The sequence below is a fragment of the Mustela lutreola genome, chromosome 1, assembly GCF_030435805.1.
Source record: "Mustela lutreola isolate mMusLut2 chromosome 1, mMusLut2.pri, whole genome shotgun sequence".
NCBI lineage: Eukaryota > Metazoa > Chordata > Mammalia > Carnivora > Mustelidae > Mustela > Mustela lutreola.
The window spans coordinates 279,100,322-279,122,628 of NC_081290.1; the positions used below are offsets into that span (position 1 = coordinate 279,100,322).

The following is a 22,307-nucleotide window of genomic DNA, read 5'->3' on the forward strand; positions in this document are numbered from 1 at the left end:
GGACCGCTCTTTTATAGAGGAAGCTGTGGGGAGCTGGGGAAAGCTGCCATAAGCGCAAAGTCCACTGGACTAAAGAGGGAGTTCCAAGTATAGGGCCTCCTCATTGGCTGAGTTGTGGCTGGGCCACTGTTAGGGAAGCACCTTTCTTCCTCGCACTGGGTAGTAAAGTAGGTAAAGTAGCTTGAGAGGGTACGTCTCTTCTTGTGGGGTCTGCAATCCTCGAGAAGTGGTAGGGTGTGAGAGCTCCCCGCTTTGACCTCCCAACACCATTTTATTTTAAAGATTTGTTTGTTTGTTTGTTTGTTTGAGGGAGAGAGCATGAGAGAGTGAGCACAAGCAGGGATAAAAAGAAGAGAGACAGGGAGAAGCAGGATTCTCACTGAGCGGGGAGCCTGAATTGGGTCTCCATCCCAGGACCCTGAGATCATGACCTGAGCTGAAGGCAGGTGCTTGACCAATGGAGCCACCCAGGTGCCCCTTTCCAAACACCCTTTTAAACAAGGTTTCTTTTTATTAATTTTCACAATAATTCATCTTCTAAGCTGGGACACCTCTGAAAATGAAGGGAGGTGTTATTAAAATCGCGCTGGGGGTAACAGGCACTGCTCTGACCTCACGGTACCCAGAGCCTGAAGTTTGCACACAGCCTGGCCAGGTATGGGCTGATGTTAGGAAAGCTGGTTAACGTTTCCCTGCGATAGTCTTCTTTTCTATGAAATTGGCCTAACAGTTGTTCCTTGGTCTGGAGTTAGCATTGACCCATTCTACATGTTCTACATGTCATGTAGGAGGAGGTGGGTCAATGCATGTAGAACATGTAGAGTGATGACCCCTCCACGGCAATCATTCAATGTATTTAAACTACAGTTGATATACTTTTTGTACCTATAATGTTGGCAACTTAACTAGCCTTTCGAAGCCTGTAAGACCTGAATGTGAGGCATGGGACCACTCTCCCTCATCTAGACACTGCTCTTACTGACTTTGTTCTTTGACATAATTCTTCAGTGCCCAGCCCCAGTGCTTTCCCAGCCATCTCCCTGTATGTCCTGCTTGTATTTCTTGTTCCAACAATGCATTGGGCAATGTCTCAATGCCAGAAGACAGTTACTCCTGCTGCCAGTTTCCTAATCAACGGTAAGCCTTCAGGAAGCACAGTGAACTCAGAGTGGTCTTAGCACGCTCTCCAGCCAACACGTTTTCACTGACTCCTCTACACTGTTGCACAAGGCAAAGGCACGTTAAGTCGGAGTCAGAAGAGGTGGCAGTTTTCCAGAAAAGACACTCTAGCCATCATTTTCGAGTGTCTCCTACTTGGCTTCAGAGGCAAGACGTCTTCCAAGGCCTGAAGCCTCCAAGGTAAACCCTATAGATTTCCTCTGCAGAGAAAGCCTCCTTTTTAATTATCTGCTCGGGGTGCCCCCCAGTCGGATGAGGATGTCTGCAGAGTTTTCTGTACGGTTGCTTTGTAGAGATTTGGAATTTCATTTTGGTGCCAAAATGTTAGATATAAGTATATAGTTATTTCTTTGGGAAGACACGGGCCTGGACATGCATAGCCATGTGCACGCACAAACATAGGCATGCACACACACACCCCTGAGATGTATTCCATCCAAGGGGCTGCCTCCAAGTTTGGCTGCCAGCTCTGGGAATGGGATGGTCTGGACACACTTGAAGCCTGGGATTTAGTGAGTGGGTTTCTGCATAAGCTCGGAGGGATCATAATGACATCCTAGAGCTGGGTCACCAGGTTCTGATTCCTATCTCCTCAGTTGTTGGCTGTGTGTTTTTTGGGAAGTGACATAACTTTCCTGCCTGTAAAATGGAAAGGATCACAAGAGTAGTACTTATTCATGTGGACGTGTGAGGGATAAATGGGTTGAATGAGTAAAACACTTAGAACAATGCCTGACACAGAGTAAAAGCCAGATGGGTGAACTTAACTGGGGTTCTCAGAAAATCTACACTTCTCTCACAAAAAAAAAAAAAAAAAAAAAAAAAAAAAAATGCTAAATTGAGCAAATAATTGAACATAATTTATTTTGCCTAAAGGCTGAAAATTCTCCCTGATAATTATAGTTATTCAAAAAAAAATCAAATTAAATGATGTGGTTAGACTTGATTTCTCCCCTCTAGAAGTTCTCTGGGAGTTTCTCCGTAGGAGAGGCTCCAATCCTTGAAAACAGATTTTCAGTACAGCATGGCTCCATTGAGCTGGACCAAAAATTTATTTATTTGTTAAGCATGTATTCCCTGAGTGTCCAGTGTGTAACAGACAAGGACCTAGGCACTGACTTCTTATGTTGGGAAGACAGCAGATAAAGCTGAGCTTCCAGTCACTGGAGGCTTAGAAGGGTAAGTGGTATAAAAAGGGAAGCAGAAGACATTCTCAATAACAGGGAACTTCCTCCAGACTTGGGCAGGACTGAAAAAGGCTTCCTGCATGAAAACTGTGGATGTGGGCAAGGGGTCAGTCTGGAAAAAGACCAGACATTATCTAGGTGGAGCCTGAGGGACAACGTGTTCAAGACGGGAGGAATAATACTGAGAAGGAGGGTTTGAGACTTTTGAGAGCTTGATGCTTGGGGAATTAAAAGAAACCATGGCTGGATGGAGCTATGAGATAGGGAGGGGGAGGCATGAAGCTGGAATAACAGGCAAGCAGCTTCTGATCATGAAGGAGCGCTGCTCCCCACATTACATACATTCTAAAGCAGTAGATGTCTTATCTAAAATATATGCATATTTCCCAGGGTGGCTGGTTGGCTCAGTCAGTGGAGCATTTGACTCTTGATCTTTGGGTTGTGAGTTCGAGCCCTACATTGGGTGTAGAGATCACTTAAAAAAATAAAATCTTTAAATATGTACACACACACACACACACACACACACACTTTTCCCAATGGAGAAATTTTATTTTATTATTTTTTAAAGATTTTATTTATTTTTTGAAAAAGAGAAAGACAGCACAAGCAGGGAGAGCAGCAGGCAGAGGGGAGAGGGAAAAACAGACTCCTCTCTGAGCAGAGAGCCCGATACAGGGTTAGATCCCAGGACTCTGAGATCATGACCTGAGCTGAAGGCAGAGGCTTTAACCCACTGAGCCACCCAGGTGCCCCTATCAGTTTTTATACTATGAAATTATACTGTCCAAGATGGAACATACTGTGTATATTTTAGTGATAATGTATTTTTTAGTTGCAATGATTGTGGTGGTTGTTTGGTGATCTTTATATATGATACTTTAAGTCCTTTTGACACAAAGCAGAGTGCAAGTTAAAGTCAACATTTAGTAACTGCTTGTTAGGTTAGGGACTTCATACCTTATCAAAGTTGCCCCTTATAAAGCTAATATGAAATTAAAATTATTTCCATTTACATATGTGAACACTGAAGTTCCCATTCCTAGATCACTCAACTAGTAAATGGCCAAATTCAGACTTCGACTTGGCTCTTCCATGGTGAGTAAACTATCCACAGCTATATGGCTGCCCAGAAAGCAATTAACCTCTCTATACCTCCCTTTTCTCATCTTAAAGTGGGAATAATATTCCAACATAGACTGTCAGGAGCATTAAATATGTTCAGACATTCGCAGGAACTAGACCACGTTTGGCATGTAGCAGTAAGTACTCAATAAATTATACCTATTGTTATTATAGGAATATGACCAAAGGCATCTTCCTTACCTAAGGGTTCACCGCTCAGTGAAGCCATCTGTCTAGTTGTCTAGGATAGATTTGCAGAGAGAGGGGCCTATGTAATAATGTATACCTGTATATAAAAAAGAGAAGGGAATGACTCTTCACTGTTTCAAGGTTAAATGAGACACCCAGACTTACTGGAATAGTCTAATGATTACTACCCCAAGACAAAATGAAACTCAACAATGGAAATTGTTGCACCATTTTGAAGTCATTTTGAATCAAACATATCTGTTGTGCTCAAAAATTTTTAGCTAACAGTAAAGGGGAAAACGTCAATCCTTTGGACTTCTTTTTTGTGACAGCCATCAATAACCCCAGATGGCCTCCCAAGAAGTTGGTAATGAAGAACCTAGGATAGCCTCAACAGGTAGTCCCCCAGCAAGCCAGGCGGAACCAGAGGTGATAAATAACTCTGTCTACCAGCCCATTGGTGAATTGCAAAATCATCTGAAGGAGAAACTACAAGCCTTTGGGGTATGTCAACCTTAGTTTAAAAAAGGTTTAAGATGGAAGAAAATACCTATCATATGGGAAATCTTGTTTATTCCCATCAGGGGGAATCTAAGTTATTTAACACTGAGTCAATAATGTACTTTTTAAAGAAAATACCAGGATCTACTTTAGACTTGGAGAGTAGGAAACATCCTATCAACATTGGAGAATGGACTCCAGTCTGAGCAGCACATCAGGAGGCTGAGTTCTTATGAACTCATACTCCACATCTTAAATTTAAAAATTGTGTTGAGGAAGGCTTAATGAACTGTTGTTTAATGTCTGGGTGCCTTCCCCATCATATTATGGCCCTAAAGTATGCTAGGAAGATGACTGACCTTATCTATGAGGTCAGCCATGTTGCCTGTACTCTTCTACCACTTTGGGGAAGGGGTTTGTGAGAATGAACAGGAGCAGGGAGAGAGGTGGAGATGAAGGGCTGCCCCTGGGATCGGTGGCGATAGCATGGGATGAAAACCTCCGAGCGTAAGCCCTAGCCCAGTTAAATTAGTTGACTTTATAATCATTTCAAGCAATGATACCTGCTTTCTGAAGGATATTAAAATGGTCTCTTCTCCATGTACATTAGTATATGACCATTATGCCTTTTCCCCCCTGCTTCTTACAGGCCGTCCAGATCCTGAGTGGAGCAATTATTCTGGTTCTAGGTGTTTTTCTAGGTTCCTTAAGAAACATATTCCATTTCTTCAGTGTGTTTTTCTTTATCTTCTACACAGCTTATCCACTGTGGGGCCCTATATTTGTGAGTATTCCTATTCCCCTGACCAGAGATCACTACATAGATACCACTGCTAGAAATGTGTTGGATTATTATAGTGTCGTTCTTAGGTGATTTGAAGATTGCTTGCTATGGGTTTGATTTGTATTCTTTACACATGTTTTAAAAACAAAGTGCCTTTCTGACCAAGAGAAATCATATTTTCTGAGTACAACTTAAGTCCCAAACATGAAGTTAATGTATTCATGTATTAAACCCAGGTATTATGGATACTAAGAAAATCAAATGGAAACTGAGTATTGGTGAATTGTCTTGTGTAGCCAAGAGAGTCCTGGTTTGAGACATAAGAGATTTGCCTGCTGATCACAGTCTTGAAATCAGAAGATTGATTTCCCCTATCTAGGTAAAAATGTAATCAATAAAATGGGCTTTGGTTCTAAGTGATCTTAAAATTTATTTATTTAGCTTTGTTATTTGACCATCACCTACCTGATGGTTTATTTTTTTTTTTAAAGGTGATTAGTAGGAAGTATTTGTTAATTAGGTAGGGTTTGTTTTGTTTGTAGATTCTGGTATTAGAACTTCGAGAATTTATATGTGTTTGTTCTCAAACAAAGGTGCTACCATGGCATATCAAAGATGGGAAGGGTTAGCTGAAAATGGTAAATAGAACGTGTAATTGGCAAATGAAGAAGAAAAAATGTATAGCAAATTTTGAGCTCTGATTTATTCATACCTTGTTTTTTTTTTTTTCTCCCCCAAAATCATTGACCTTCAGATGTCCTGTAAAACAAAATTGCTCATTATCTGGTCAAAAATTTCTTGACCCAAATCAGATCTCATGTTCTGACAAAAGAGTATATTCAGTTTCTGGATATAGTCTAACACATGTAATTTGGATTTAACATTTCTGAAATGTTTAAGTAGTTAATATAATCATTTAGATGACCTAGCTAGAATCTGGATTTTTTTTTCCAGAAAATCAGGAGTACACATTTTTTCTGCATCATAAATCCTATCTAAATGGGAAATTTCCATATTATAGAAAAGAGAATAATAGAGAGTCTCAATTATTCAACTGGAAATGAATACTCTTTTCTCAGAAAGCTGAGGTCAGTTTGTTGAAAAAAAGTGGTCAGGGAACTAGAACTCACTCTTTTAAGGCATCCTCAAGACTAAGATTCAAATCTGATTGTTGGATTCCCATTGCCAGAAACTTTTCTCTGGCTCTGTATCACCAGGGGAGCAAAAGTCTAAGATCTGTGACTTGGAACAAAGCGTTTCCTATCTGGCCTTTCTATACCCTTGTCTCCCTCCCCTTTCTTCTGTATACAGACCCTGCTATCTACACACACTGATGTGTGATTCCTTCTGTTTACACATCTTCCTCTTACTTAATCCTTATTAAACCATCTGCCTTTGGAAAAGATATTTTAGCTCTTGCCCTCCAGCTTCCTAGGATAGTAGAAATAATATAAGGACCTTCTCACTGGGTCACTAGGAAATTAAGTGGAAAAAATATATAAAAACCTTAGCTGTTTTTAATAGGTGCTTCATGTTTGCTGGGCCCATATCTAGTATCTTACCATGTGTTATTTCATTTTATCCCCATATAACTATAAGATCAGTGACATGGAGCTATGAACATCTCTATCTTACAGAAAAAGAAACGCACGCAAAGAGGGGTGTGACAGTTTGCCTCAGGAAACGGAATGAGAAAAGTTAAGATGGCATCAAGACACAGAGCATATGCTCTTGACCATGAGGGTCTAATGAGCCTGGAGTTTCTTGTGACAACCACTTTGTTATTTGAAGTGGAATTCAAAACCCGTTCCTTCATGTTCAGTCAGAATTCAAGAATTGAATTTATGTAGCGAGCTTTAGCTCTCCATGATTTTGATGTTTGCCTTCAAACCCTAGGATTGGTTTGATAAAGGGTTGTAAGATATATGAGACATAAAACAGAATTACCTTTTAAGAAAACCATGAACTTGGGGCACCTGGGTGGCTCAGTGGGTTAAGGCCTCTGCCTTCAGCTCAGGTCATGATCCCGGGGTCCAGGGATCGAGCCCTGCATGGGCTCTCTGCTCGGCAGGGAGCCTGCTTCCTTTCCTCTCTCTTTGCCTCTATGCCTCCCTGTGATTTCTGTCTGTCAAAATAAATTAAAAAATCTTTGAAAAAAAAAAAAAAAAGAAAACCATGAACTTGTAGAGAATTCAATTTATCAAATTAGAGTCATGAAAACAAGAGCTTATCAAAAATAATCATTTAAAAAATTAGTGGACATTTCAATATAGACAGATTTGCAGAAGTTCTTTAAGAAAATCTAATCCAGGGGCACCTGGGTGGCTCAGTGGTTTAAGGCCTCTGTCTTTGGTTCAGGTCATGATCCCAGGGTCGGGAATTGAGCCCTGCACTGGGCTCTCTGCTCAGCGGGGAGCCTGCTTCCTCCTCTCTCTGCCTGCCTCTCTGCTTACTTGTGATCTCTTTCTCTGTCAAATAAATAAATAAAATCTTTAAAAAAATAAAAAAAGAACATCTAATCCAATGACTCAAACCCTTATCTGAAGCCTGGCTAAGAACACAAGAATAATGTTACATATGAATGTGCATATAAATAAATGTTATCTACATTAAATATAAATTATGTTACATTAAATATATGTATTTATTATATTTTTAAAGTATGCACACTCATGTAACCTATAAAAAGCCAGACATATAACATGATGATAATATATATTTGCTCAAAATTTTAATGAATTTAAAATTTCATTGCTATATGGGGCGCTGGGGTGGCTCAGTGGGTTAAGGCCTCTGCCTTCGGCTCAGGTCATGATCCCAGGGTCCTGGGATCGAGCCCCACATCGGGCTCTCTGCTCAGCAGGGAGCCTGCTTCCACCTCTCTCTCTCTCTCTGCCTGCCTCTCAGCCTACTTGTGATCTCTATCTGTCAAATAAATAAATAAAATAAAAAAAATTTCATTGCTATAAAATGATGAACGACATCAAGTATAATTCATGTGGTAGAATGTTAATTTAAAAAAGAATCTTTGTACAACCATTGCTAAATAGCTACTAATCCAAAGAGTACTAAGAAAAAATAGTTGAGATTTAGTATTCTCTAATCTGCTTTGTTTCCTGTGTTCAAGCAGTTCATTGTTTCAGGATCCTTATCTGTTGTAACTGGGAGAAAACCCACAAGAGCGCTGGTAAGTGGCAGTTCTTCTTGTCTTCCTATGATCATAGGACTTGAAATAAATTATTAATAGCAGGAGAGTAGAGGTTGGTGAATCCAACTGAGATACTGAGTCTAATGTAATGCACAAGAAAATTAATTCTCTTATCTTAAGGCACCCAGATGGTAAATTATCAGAAAGTCATAGAGATTCGAGTGATTATTGGGATGGTTCCCTTTAATAGTTGATGAATCTGAAGCTCAGAAAAAGGCTTCTTGACTTTTGTGTGTTGTGAAACTTGATGAATTCTAATTACTTAGAACATACCCTTTCTACCACTGATTCCACCACCGAAAGAAAGCAAAAAGTTCTATTCCTTCAGTGATTCATGAAGCACTTACTATGCCCCTATTATGTGTTCTCTCTAAATCATCTGCCCAGCTACACAGCTTCTCTAGCTCATTCTCTGCCCCTCCCTGGATGGCCACCTCGAACCCTAATCCCATTTCTCTCACCTTTAGTCTCTGTTGATGACCTTGCTTCCTATTCTGAGAAATGCAAGCCACTGGAGAGAACGTTCAGACCCCCACTCTAATATCCACTTTGTGGACCAGATCTGTACCCTTTCTCTTTTCATTCTAACCTCTTATAGCAGGTGACCTCTCCACTATTTTCTCTAAAGCCGGTATCCCTCCTTGAATACTAGATTCCGTTCTTTTTTTTTTTTTTTTTTTTCCCATCCAAGTGCACCACTCCAAATGTCTTTCTGCTAGATCTTTTTAATCAGCCTATAAGCATCCAGTAACTGCTCTAATTAGAAAAAATATATACAGTTTCAGTTAAACTCATTCCAAAAGGCTTTATTTTCTTCTCTACCCCATCTCCATAACTATTCTCCTTAAGATTACTGAAGACTTCTAAGCACCTGGGTGGCTTCGTTGGTTAAGCAACTGCCTTTGGCTTGGGTCATGATCCTGGAGTTCCAGGATCCAATCCTGTATCGGGCTCCTCACTGCATCTTCCTAGGCAGCATTCCTATTAACACCCCCACTTCCGCTTCTCTCTGGATGTCCAGGTCCTCCTCTCTCCACTCCATTAGCCCTAATACTTATTCCCCTTCAAAAATACTACGTAGTTTACCAATTTGTATGCTTAATTGTTTTCTTTGTCTTTGTTGCTAGAATGTAAGCTCCACGGGGGTATGGATCTTTGTTCTGTGATGTGTGCCCAGCATCTAAGATGATTCTGGGTGTGTAAAGAACCTTAAATTGATATTTATTTAAATGAACCACCACCAAAGGAAGGAAGGATGTGCTTCCTATATTAAATGAAAATTCCTATTCTTTTTTTAGGTGCAAAACACTTTTGGAATGAATATTGCCAGCGCTACTGTGGCTCTAGTTGGGTTTGTTTTTCTCTCAATAAATTTAGCAGTTAATAAGCAGTCTTTCAAGAACTGTGAGGCTTCACAGTCACAGGACTTATGCATTTACGTGGGCATCTTTTCAAACGTATGTTTTCCAAAATTATGTTTAATTATAAAATATTTCAAACAACCCAAAATGTACAGAAGAATAATGTATCAGATATCATGGAACCTTGATTTGAATCTGGGCTTGGCCATGTATTAGCTCTGTAATGAAGGTCAAATTAGACAATCTTTCTGTGCTCCAATTTGCTCATCTTTCAAAAGAGGATGATAATAGTATCATTCTTGCAGAGTTGGTGTAAGAATTAAACAAGTTAATATTTGATGAACTGTTGAGACGCACATTTTGTTATACTATTAATATTGATTACTACTACTATTACACTCTCCAGAGGAGTTAAATTGAAAAAAAAATTTATTTCACATCTTAATAAAATTGACTTGGGAGTTTTGCAGTGTTCTCTGTAGTTTGGGATTTTCAAATCAAGACTGACTTCTGAATTTTGGCAGTTGTCTTCCTTTTAGAGGGAAGTTCCTTAAAAACCTTTTCAAATGACTTCATTGTTTGTGTTAGAAATTCTCCTTTTGAGGTCCAATAAAATTAAGATTTTCCTTCAAATTTACCTATTTTTTCCATGATGACCTATTTTATGATCTATTTTTACTGACTAACTCCTGTGTGCTGGCATAGAAGTTTGTGCATCAATTTTCCTAAGTTGTATTTTTAATTTTATAAGTTCATATTTATATTGGTCTGATTTTTTATTCCTGTGGATTTCATAGTATTTTCCTTCTGGAGCAATTTTATATTTGTGTCTTCAAGGTGCCTCGGTGATAACAGAGGAATTGCTAGTCTAGTGATTTTAGTGTTTGGGTGCTAGCGATGGTGTAAATGCATAAAACCGCTAATGAAATTCCATTAATGAAATGATGGAGGGGTCATTTTTGTCTATTTACTTGTCTGCCTAGTTTGCTATGATTCAAATTAGTAGATGTTAATGAGAGTATCAGCATTTCGCCTCCACAGTTTCTTTACCCGTGACTACCTCACGTGCGTTGATAAATGCAATGTATCTCTCTCTAGGGAAAGTATTCCCATGTTTTTAGGTTGGTAATTTGTCTCTTGTAGAGTGTTCGTGTATGTCTGTGTCTTAAACCTAATCTGTGGTTCACTTTGTTCTAAGGGCAGGAGACGTTATATTTGGTTTTCTGATGACACTTTTTTCCCTCTGAATGTTTGTGCTGGGTTTGATATGAGACATCGTATCCCCTAGGGCCTGATGTCCGTAATGCTGATTCTTACTTTGCTGGAATTGTGCATAAGCATCTCTGTCTCAGCCATGTGGTGTGTAGAAAGCTCACGTAATTCGACTGAGGTGGGTTTGTTTCCATAACTAATAATTCACATGGACTGCTAGGGTTTGAGGTTCTCACTGAGTCCCAGAATTGGAAAGACACAATTATGCAGTAATGATTTGTGGGGTTCCTGGAGTTAGAGATGGTGTGAATATGTGGGATGGAATCAAGGCTGGAAAAATGAGGAAACAGTGTATTTCATATAATATTCAATACATGTATAAAATCATAGTATCATGTTATAGTCATATAATTAGTATAATAATCAATAAATTAAAATATTAATAATAATACAATTAGTACAAGATAATAAATATTATAATAACATTTAGTACATTTTTATTCAGATATAATTAAGTTCAATTATTTACTCGTAACTTATCAGTTTTTTGTTGTATAGCCAGGAAAAAATTATAAGTTCTTTACAGATTTTAAGTAACTCAAGTATAAGATGAAAACATTTTCATGCTCCTCTAATGTTTGTTGTGAGGATCATGTACATAAAACCTTCGAGCACAGTAATGATCAGCAATCACATGTTATTGGTGATGATCATGATGATTAAGGAAGGGTTGGAAGGAGAGGGAGGTGATGATCCTATTCTTGGACATTGATATTTTTATTTTCCAGGTGATTTCCACTCCTTCCAATTCTGTATAAGCAGGAATGCCTCCTGATGAAAATAAGTCTGAGAGCAAGGAAATTCAAGCTTAAATCTCCAGTGAGTCAGAGCTTCATCCAAGAACTTGGGAGGATGGGAGCCTGCAAAACGCGATCCTGTTCTCTTAGGGCACCAATCATGAGAAACTTGAATATTTGACTCAATTTTCTTCTGTTCCAATTATAAACCCCATTAGTATGTTTGGGTATGGAAGGAAAAATATACTTCTTTAGATATTCTTGGTTTTGTAATGTCTGTGATCACCGCTCCAAAGTTGTTCGCAAAATCAGTGTCTTTCTTCTTACCTACCTATTCCACTGCCTAATAAGTTTTAAAGAAGTCAAATAGAAAAATTCCTGTTTTATGTGTTTTCTCTAAACCCAACTCCCAACCACCCACTAAAAAAGAAAATGAGTCATATATTTTTTTTTCATTGCAGAAAAACACTTCCTGACTTTAGCTGACATATGCATTGTAAAAACTCAAATAAAAATCCATCATTATCTTCAAGATACATTTTTACTACATTTGAGGTGGGGAGGGTCAAGCCTCAGAGATTTTGTTTCAGTCAGCTGCTGAGATTCCAATATGCCCTGATACATAAAGGATGGTGGAGACCAGGGACTTTGAGAGCAGTATCAACATTTGTTCTTCAAAGGATTGTGAGAAACTGCAAAACAGAGACGTAAAAAATAAGCCTTTGGAATCTCACAGATCTGGCTTTAAATTTTGATAACTGTCACTTATTACCTGTGTGAATTTGAGCAAGTTACTTAATCTCCTTGATCTGTTTCTCCTCATCTATAAAAGACGTGTGATAATATCAATGACCTTCAGGTACCTGGGTGGCTCACTTGGTTAAGAAAACTACTCTTGATTTCAGCCCAGGTCAAGATCTCAGGGTCCTGGGATCGAATCCCACACTGGGCTCCATGCTCAGCTCAGAGTCTGCTTGAGGTTCTCTCACTCCCTTTCCCTTTGTCCCTCTGCTTGTGCTCTCTCTCTAAATAAGTGCATAAATAAAATAAAATAAAATCTTAAAAAATAACAATGACCTTATCAGTTGTTATGAGGCAAAATAGACCTACAAGTACTAAATAATGCTGGTGTTATGGTGCTGCTGCTGCTGCTACGGCTGAGGTGGGGTGGTGGTCAGATGTGCAGGGAAGATAGCAGAAACCCTCACTTCTGTGTGGCTCCTCCTATCCCCTAGGGATATTAATGGTTATCTTTTCAAGGTGGCATTTTGATGTTAAACCTCCTTCTGATATATGTGATTCCTGATTTATCTACTGCTGAAGTGCTTATGTTTCACATTTATAAATGAATTCCCTTCTCTTGATACTAAACTGTGTCATTCAGAGTGTCCGTAAGTTCATACCCATAGCTACTCTTAGCTCCTTGTTTACCATGTATGCAAAGATTCTTCCACACTCTTCTCAACTTATTGTTGCCTCTCCAGAGCATGCACACACATACACACTCATTATATATATATATAATATATATATTAGAATACATATATACATATATGTATATATACATATATATAATACATATATATACACATATATATAAAATGAGTGTGTATGTGTGTGCATGCTCTGGATATATATATATGTGTGTATGTGTATATATATGTATTCATATATGTATATATATGTATTCTAATCTGCTTTTTAATCCATTCAACAATATCTGGAGAGTGTCAACTATGTGCATGAGCTGTGGTAGAAGTTTAATGTATGATAGAGAATGATGGATAGTTTTTGCTCTCAAGTTGCTCATAGTAAGAGATATAGACCTATGGAAATATGTGATTACAACATGGAGTGATAAGGGCTATGATAGGAAGAGTATAGGATTCTGGGAAGATGTAGGAAGAGTTTCTAACTCAGGCAAGAGGGGATAACATTTTTTTCTTAGAAGACTTCTAAACCGAGCTCTTAAAGATAACTAGAGTTGGCAAGATGAAGGGGGATGCATGCAAAAGTCTTTAAGCTGGGGAGAATTGGGGATATTCAGGGAACTAACAAAAGAGTTTAGTGTATCTATGATGTGTGAGAGGCAGATGGCAAGATAAAACTTTAGAGAGAGAGGGAAATTACACACATCACAGGAGATCATAAGACAAACTCTATGAGTCTTCAGAAGCAATTGAAAATTGTATGTAGTGGTGTTGAGCTGGGTTATATAGACTTGTGAGAGCTGATTTTAAATTTTCAAGGTGACTTGAAATTAGCTGTGGTGGTAGTTTTTATACCTCAGAGACTGGTAAGCCGCAAGTCACATTCCCACTCACACCCTCCAACTCTGGAAAGCCAGTTGTTGAAATTTACAGCACTCTACTGGGAAAATATGGACAGGACATACACTTGCTTGAAATTTAGAGATATCCTTTTGGTTGCAATGTAGAGTGTATTGCAAGGAGTTTGTGAAGAAGAGGTTGATTAGGAGTCTGATACAGTACACAAAGCAAATGGTAGGTGCCTATAGACTTCTCCAGAAAAAAAGTGATTTATAGTAACATTTGTATTATCATTTTTCATTATTTCTACTTTTCTCCTCTTAATATGTTATAATTAAACAAATCATTTTTTGGTATTTTTCCAAAGATATCTGCTAACAAATTTTGATCAAAACATATTGACATCCTATAGTGGACATTGGGATTGCCTGTCTGGCAGCCATTCTAGCTATCCCTGGCTTGATGGCAACCTTGAGATTTTGGTGGAGACTACAGGACTCACCATGGTAAATCTGAACCCATAAGAACACTTCCATTCCTGATTGTATCAGCCCATGAAATGTCCCTTAACCAGGGCTTGATTCATGTGTGGAACCATCAACATTAAGTTAGAGGCTCTTTTATGAATGTAAAATATGACCTTCCCTTTCATCATATTTGTGAACTAAGCTGAAGCTAGAATTAGTAGCTATAGTGGCCGTGGCGAAAACCAACCTCAGTAGTAAGCTGAAGGCAATGTGAGAGAATTTCAGAAAACAGAAACCAAACCCTAACCTACCCACATCTGAAATTTAACCCATATCTGGAATTAGAAGTTTCATGAACACATACATTCTGTTTTTATTGTTAAACATTTGTTGCAAATATCTTCTCCCATTCTGATTTTGTTTTGTTTTATTTTGGTGTTTCTGTTACCTCTTGTTTTGCTTCCACTGTGAATTGTTGTTGTTTTATTTACTCACTTTTCATCATGATTTATGCATTTTGCATTTTGGACAAGAAACTCTTCTTTACCTCAAGTCCTTGGAGATTTTCTTTTTATATTAAGATTTTTAATATATCCATAATTTACTTTTTCTATAGTGACACCATCATCATCACCACCATCATTATCATCATTCTCCTTTTGGAAAGCTAATAATTCTAGAATATTTTGGTTGAATATCTCCTTATTTGCCATACTGAAGTTCACATACATTCATGCACATACCCAGAGCCTCCTACTTCAGAGACTTTGTTGTTACAAAAATAACACATTGTTTTAGTTGCACAATTATTTTTGGGTAGTATAGACATTTAACAGTATCAATTCTTGTAATCCATGAACATGGAATATATTTGTATCTATTTTTGTCATCTTTAATTTTTTTCACTGATATTTTATGGTTTTTAATTGTTCTCTTTAACTATAGGATTTTTCCCTTCAAGATCTTGCTCATCTTTTATTATATTTACATCTACAAATGTGGGAAAATTACTTTCTTTTTTAAAGATCAATATATATCCCTAGTCTTTTCGCATCTGAGACATTTTCTCAGACTCTCCTTGTTTTCATGACTTTGACATTTTTGAAAAGCACTGTTCTGGTATTTTGTGGAATGTCTTCTCAGTGTGATAATATATGCCATGATTCAAATAGATTTATGGTTTTGGAGGAAGACTTTCATACAGTTGAAGTACCTTTCTCATCACATCATGTAAGGACACCCAGTATACTCATGATATCAATATGGCGTCATTGGTGTAGTAAACCATGATTACTTGGTTAAAGTCTCCCCAAGATGTGCCTCTCTAGTTTGTAGACTGTTTTGAGCTGAAGGCAATCAAGACTCTGTGGGCTCAAGAGAAACTTTGTCCCTCCCTTAACTACCTAGGGGGATCTAAACTGGAGATCTTTCCCAGAATAAGAGTTATTGCCAGAGACAAAATTTTTTAAAAAGATTTATCTATTTGTTTGAAAAAGAGAGAGAGAGCATGCACAAGCAGGGGAGGGACAGAAAGAGATGGAAAGAGAGAATCTCAAGCAGACTCCCCACTGATTGTGGAGCGTGACATGGGGCCCCATCTTATGACTCTGAGATCATGACCAGAGCTGAAATCGAGAGTCACATGTTCAATCAACTGAGCTACCCAGGCACTCCACCAAAGATAAATTTTATATGAGTGACCCACCTGTGTGGCAGGACAAACATCCAGTTACCAAACATGTACCTTTCTTCTTCTTGCCCCGTGATTTTCCCTCCTCTTCTTTGAAGGCCCAGATCCCTTCCCATTCCTTAACTCAGACTTCATTTTACCTTTTTTGTCTTTGTGCCTCTCATATATGTGGAACTCTCATACATAAGAAATTAAATTTTATTTTCTCTGGTTAATCTGTCTCATGTCAATTTAATTCTTGGACCAGCTGAAGGAAACTTTGAAGGGAAGAATAAAATTTTTCCTCCCCAACATCTTTTAGATGTCTTCACTGAAAAGTTGCTATTTTTTCTCTTCCATCCTCCAATCATTAGAAGTGAATTAATGTCTAGTTTACATTCAAGGGGAAGAGAAATGAGCTCCACCTCCTGGAGAAAGGGCTATCAAAACAAAGACAGGCATTCGTTAAAACCACCATTGTAATAAATATTTTAGAAAAGACATTTTGAGGCTATATAAATATCCTATTTCTCCTTAAAGTTTCACTCATTAATTTTATCATTCACATATAGAATTTTTTTGCAGCAATTACTTCTGTGTCATTCAAAAGTTGATTTTTTATATCCCTCATTTCTTCTTCCTTTATTATTTGAATTCTGCAAAGAAGATTTGTCCCTTTTCTCTCATTTCTTTCTTCATTAAATCACTTATTTATATCTGTCTGGACTAATACATATTTATATTACTCTTTGTGTTATGACACATATTTTTTTAATTGGTCCAATTGTTCCAGTTTTTGCTGTTGAGAGCTGAACTGACTTTCTGTGTAGTTTTGACATGCTCCCAATGTTCCCTTTCTTTTTTTAGCACTTTGCTGTTTTCTAGAACCAGAAGATAGTTCAGGTTCATTTCCCTGTTGCAGACATAGAATTTCCATTTCTATAGGGAGACCTGGTTTCTTTTTGGAGGGAAATTATGTTTTAAAAAACCTAATATGGGGTTAGGTATGCTTATTGCTACGAAAGTCACTGTTTTAGACCCCCTCAGTGGACAAGGTGAAGAAATATACATAAAACACTAACCTGTGTGCACACATGTTTATATTTATTGCTGTACCTGTTATCCGCACATATGTTAAAGGATACATGAGTTCATACTCATCTCTTCTACTCAAATCTAGCCCCACAGGCTTCATTCTAGCAGCAGCCCCGCCCTGCTTGTTAATAACCTGTTTATATATATAAACCTTGTTTATAACATGTAGGAAATCTGGCAATGATTATTCAACATTTATTTGTGTGTTTGTTTAACCTTAGCATACTTGTAAAGTTGTTTCAGAATTGCTCGCCGGTATTATGTAATACTAAATTTACCAATACGAGCACGGCACTGATGTACAGCTCCCTTTGTCTTCTGTCTGTGGTCTGCAGTCGGAGAAGCTGTTTGTCAGCCACTTAGGTCAGCTTCATTTAACTCCCTCCTCTTCCAGTGAGGTTTCCGTGTGTTTCTACTAAGGTTTAATTCATTTTTCACAGTCTGCATCACATCCTGAGCCCCACAGTTATCCTGGTTGACTTTTTTTTTTTTCCTCTTCTTTCCCTTTCCTCTTTCCTTTCCTTTCCCTCCTTCTTTTTAGCTTTGAGGGAAAATAAAGGATATGGGGGAATTCTTCTCTTGTAGGAAGTCACATTCCATCTTTGACTTGCTGTAAGATCATTTATATGGTCCTTAATTTAGACTCTGCCTGACTCAGGCTTTCCTCCTGTCACCCCACAGAAGCCCTGTGACCTGGAGAAAGTAGCACAGCTTTGCAATAATAAAACCTCAGCTCAGGAAAATATTTTATTTATCTGAGAGAGAGAGAGACAGAGACAGAGACAGAGACAGAGAGCATGAGCAGGGGTGAGAAGGAGAAGCAGGCTCCCATCATGGGGGTTGGTCCCAGGGTCCTGGGATCATGACCTGAGCCAAGGGAAGATACTTAACCAGGCACCCCAAAACTCAAAAATTTTAAATGATTTTTCTATAGGTTGTAAAGTACTCCTGCTCATCTTTTCTCCACTGTGTCTTGTGAAATTCCTTCAGTTAAGCCTGGGTTTTATTTTGGGTTAGACTGGGGTCAGGGCAGTGGTTCACTGTTGGGTTTAGAATAGTGGGAATTATAGGGGTCCAGAGGGTGTTGGGCCATGATGTGCCATTTTGGCATGCAGATGATTTTGAGCTGAAAAAAACCAAGGCCTAAAAGACCCAGAAGAAACTTTGACCTTTCTGCTAATTGCCTAAAAGCATTTCAATAGAGAACATCCTCCGGAAGGAGAGCTACCATCATAAAGAACTACAGTATGATGTGAACCAGGTGCAGGAGGCTCGGAGAGACCTAGCAAAGTCTGTTGAAACTCCTATGCTCCATTGTTTCTGCATGTCCCAACAAACACTTGCTTACCAAACATTTTCTATCATCTTCCTGTGAGTTGCTTCCCGTCCCTTTGAAGTCCCAGACACTTACCCCTCCTCCTTCGTTTAGGTTGACATACATGCCCAGTTTTATTTGCCTTTGGAATTTCACGTGTTTGTGTGGATTCCACATAGTAGACAACAAAATTAATTTTTCTCCCATAATTTACTTTAATTAGTAGACCAGCCCAAAGAACTAAGAGTAAAGGGGGAAATGTTCCCTTTCCTCCCTAATGAATGATTCATCTATTCATTCATTCACTTCTTCAGTATTGAGTTTCTACCACATGCTTTGTCCTTCTGTTAAAAATTCAGAGATAAAAGTGCAACTTGTGGAATCATTTTGTCCCTACTTTCATGGAACAATAATAAATGAAGTGAAATGTGTAAAATAAAACCCCAACCAGACAAAGGGTTACATAAATAGTCACAATTTTGATCAATGGTTAAAGATGAATTTGAGTCATCTATACAAGCATTCCCTTCTGGATGAATTGTCTCACCCATATCTGATGCAGGTGATACTTAGATAAAACGCGGGACTTAGACTTTGGGCTGATGCTGGAATGAGTTAGGGGCATTGGGCTGGAATGAGTGTATTGCATATGTGAGAAGGACATGAAAATAGAGACAAATTTTGGATGTCTGCCATCTCCCTAGTAATAGATCCTAGTAAGATTTTTTTAATATGAGGAAGGTATCATAAAGAATACATGGGCATTTTTTTTAGAACATAGTACATGGGTGGGTCTCTAGTTTGAAAACGCTACTGACTATCCAGTAGAATTAATGCATAAAATTTACATTAAATCTTAACATCATGTATTTTTACCTTTATGGATTGAGAGAAATTATAAAGACGTCTAGAGAGAAAATACATGACATATACAAATATTTGTAATTTTGTAAATAATTGTGAAATTATATTGGAATTGCCAAAATGAACTCTAGATGCCAGAAGAAAAGAGAGTGAATGACTCTGAGTAAAAGAATATTTTCCAGTTCAAATGCCATACTTCTCTAGAATTCAATCAAATACGGGGGGTGTAAAAAGAAAATGTTCAGGCCAGCAAAACTACAAAAACTCTATCTCCCAGATACCCTTTCTCAGCATTTAACTGGAGAGTGTGTTCTACCCCTCTCATGGGCAAATCAAAATGGAACTAGGGAGCCCTACAGGGGGTGCTTTTGCACACATACCATTCCCCACAGCGGGCATTGCCGCAGGAAGGAAGATGATGAACTTAGCAAGGGAGAGTATTTTCGACCAAGAATATATATATATATTTAAGATTTTATTTATTAATTTGACAGAGAGAGAGAGAGATCACAAGTAGGCAGAGAGAAAGGCAGAGAGAGGAGAAGGGAGGCAGGCTCCCTGCCTAGCAGAGAGTCCATCACCCAAGAATTTTATCTCCTGCTTTTAAGAAAAGGACTAAAATCTCTCCCAGTTCCTGCAACCATGCACCAACCACTGCTTGCAGCCGGTGAGAAATTGCCACAACCTCACACTAAGCAGAAATTTTTGGTCACAAGAGAACAAATACATTAGACACATAACTTTCCCTGTGAAATTGCCATTTTGGGAGCTAGAAGGGGTGGGAGCAGATAGAGAACAGACACGTGCAGGACCTTGGCAGTTGAGTGGCCCAGAAGCAGCAATGGCAGGCAGATCAGCTCCAATTTCAGGAAAGGTTTGAAGAGATTTTAAGTACCTGGGTTGTCTGTGTAAATCTTTCTCTTTGCATTTCTTAAGTCATGTAAATGAAGAGACAATGGCTTTCGCTTTTAGATCCACCAGTTCTAAGTTCTGAACAATGTTTTCTTATTTCCTTCTTTTTTATAACCCAACTTCCCATGGAACCTTGGTGTTTGTGTCCCTTTTGGCCTTTCTGGGCCTCTTAAAGAGAGAGACAAAAGGACACACAGAGAGAGACAGAGAGACAGAGAGAACAAAGCTGTAATGATTCCTTTGGGAGTATCAGAAAATACAAGGAATATCATCTTCCCATTTGTAAAATGAAAATTGGTGCATATTTATTTTAAGTAAATTGAGTATTCAGTTGGAGAATACAATTGTTGAGGTGGGATCTGAAAGGACATCTCTTCTGAGTGTGAAAGAGTAAGTCCAGTGTGTACTGAGAAAAAAAAAATGCTCGTGGAAAGCATGTGCAAATGTTCTGCCGGGATGTTACACACACCCAGCGGTGCAGGAAATGATCTCTCTAGTATCTCTTTCTTTCAGACAGAGGCATAATTAAACCTCATCTTGATAATCTTGCCTCCACCAAAAAAAAAAAAGTCATATTGGCATATGTTTCAATGTTCACAATCGCAAAAGACAACACTGCATGTTCTAAGGACTCAGATGTGGGGACAGGATTGGGTAAGCATCTCCAGAGGAATAGAAGAACGTGCTGGTGAAACCAGGGTATGAAGCAAGTGGGGGGCCAGAAGATAGGTTTTAGTTTCTGGTTTGCATTTTGCAAGTCTCTATTGAAAATTCTCACAAAACAGTATCATTATGCCTCCATCAGAAAGGATGAATACCCAACTTTTGTATCCACATGGACAGGACTGGAAGAGATTATGCTGAGTGAAATAAGTCAAGCAGAGAGAGTCAATTATCATATGGTTTCACTTATTTGTGGAGCATAAGGAATAACACAGAGGGCATGAGGAGATGGAGAGGAGAAGGGAGTTGGGGGAAATTGTACAGGGAGACAAAACATGAGAGACTGTGGACTCTGAAAAACAGTCTGAGGATTTTGGGAAGGTGGGGGGTGGTGGGAGGTTGGGTGAGCCTGGTGGTGGGTATTATGGAGGGCACGTATTGCATGGAGCACTGGGTGTGGTGCATAAACAATGAATTCTGGAACACGGAAAAGAAATTAAAAAAACAAATTTAAAAAACAAAACAAAACAAGAAAAATAATATCATGTCCAAATACCAAAGACCGTCCACAATTTGTTTCCTGTCTAAACCTTAAGCCTGACTTCTAATTATTTGCTGCACACATAATGCACTCTTACATGCTCCCAGAAAACACCACCAACGGGCATTTCTTTAGGACTTTTGCCAGCAGATGTGGTCTCATTCTGCAGATGAAAACTTCTGAGGCCATGATTTTTAAGTCCTGGCTCCCACGGTATTTTCTTAGGGAAAGGTTTTCCTTGAATTCTGCACACCCCTTGGCAGGTAGAATTGTTTCATCCTCTTGTGTGTTCCAGCAACATCTGGCATACTAGTAACATGAACTCATTTATCTGTGACCTACTCTTACAGCCTGTGAGAGCAGTCAGGACAAGGGCTGATACCATGGTATCCACCTCTGTGTGGTGGTGACATAGTGACATCAGTGACAGAGCAATGCCTGACCTAGAGCCCAAACTCCTTTTTGGATGAATGTGTACATAAAGAAGTTTTATTCCTTAATCTCAGTAACACATTGGTTTAGTCCGCAAGTTCCCAAAGACACTGTGGGAAGATGGTGCATGGCTTCATTTATTTTTGTCATGAAAGGTATGCCTCATATATCTTTTAATGTCCTCTATTCACAAGCATACCTTAGTTTCCTGGAGAATGAGAAGAAGTTTCATCACATCCCAGAGAGACAATACAGGTGACTAGAGGGGCAATCTGGAGTATCTTACAGTTTAAGGAAGAGCCACTTAGGGTTATGTCAATAATTAATCTGAAATAAAAGAATCCCACATCTGTGATTCATTTTACCATGTATTTATTTGTTTAGCTAGTTAGCTATTAAGATGAACACATCAGTTAAGCTCTGACCCTAATTTAGATACATTGCTCCTTCTACTCATGGAATGCTTATCAAGTTCATGCCCCTCAGGGCTTCATGGCTGCATCCTTGCCCTCAAAAAAATCAAAAGAGCAGAGAGT

General features: G+C 38.6%; 1 protein-coding gene across 1 annotated transcript; it reads left to right on the forward strand.

Annotated features, from left to right (window-relative positions):
• The first annotated feature begins 1,183 nt into the window (after positions 1-1,183).
• Positions 1,184-11,804, forward strand: LOC131822707 (membrane-spanning 4-domains subfamily A member 3-like). Its single transcript, XM_059158995.1, has 7 exons — positions 1,184-1,359; positions 4,013-4,184; positions 4,831-4,965; positions 8,096-8,152; positions 9,472-9,630; positions 10,823-10,924; positions 11,535-11,804. Exons 2-7 carry the CDS (start codon positions 4,029-4,031, stop codon positions 11,562-11,564), a joined length of 639 nt encoding a protein of 212 aa, XP_059014978.1. The 5' UTR covers positions 1,184-1,359; positions 4,013-4,028; the 3' UTR covers positions 11,565-11,804.
• Positions 11,805-22,307: the final 10,503 nt, after the last annotated feature.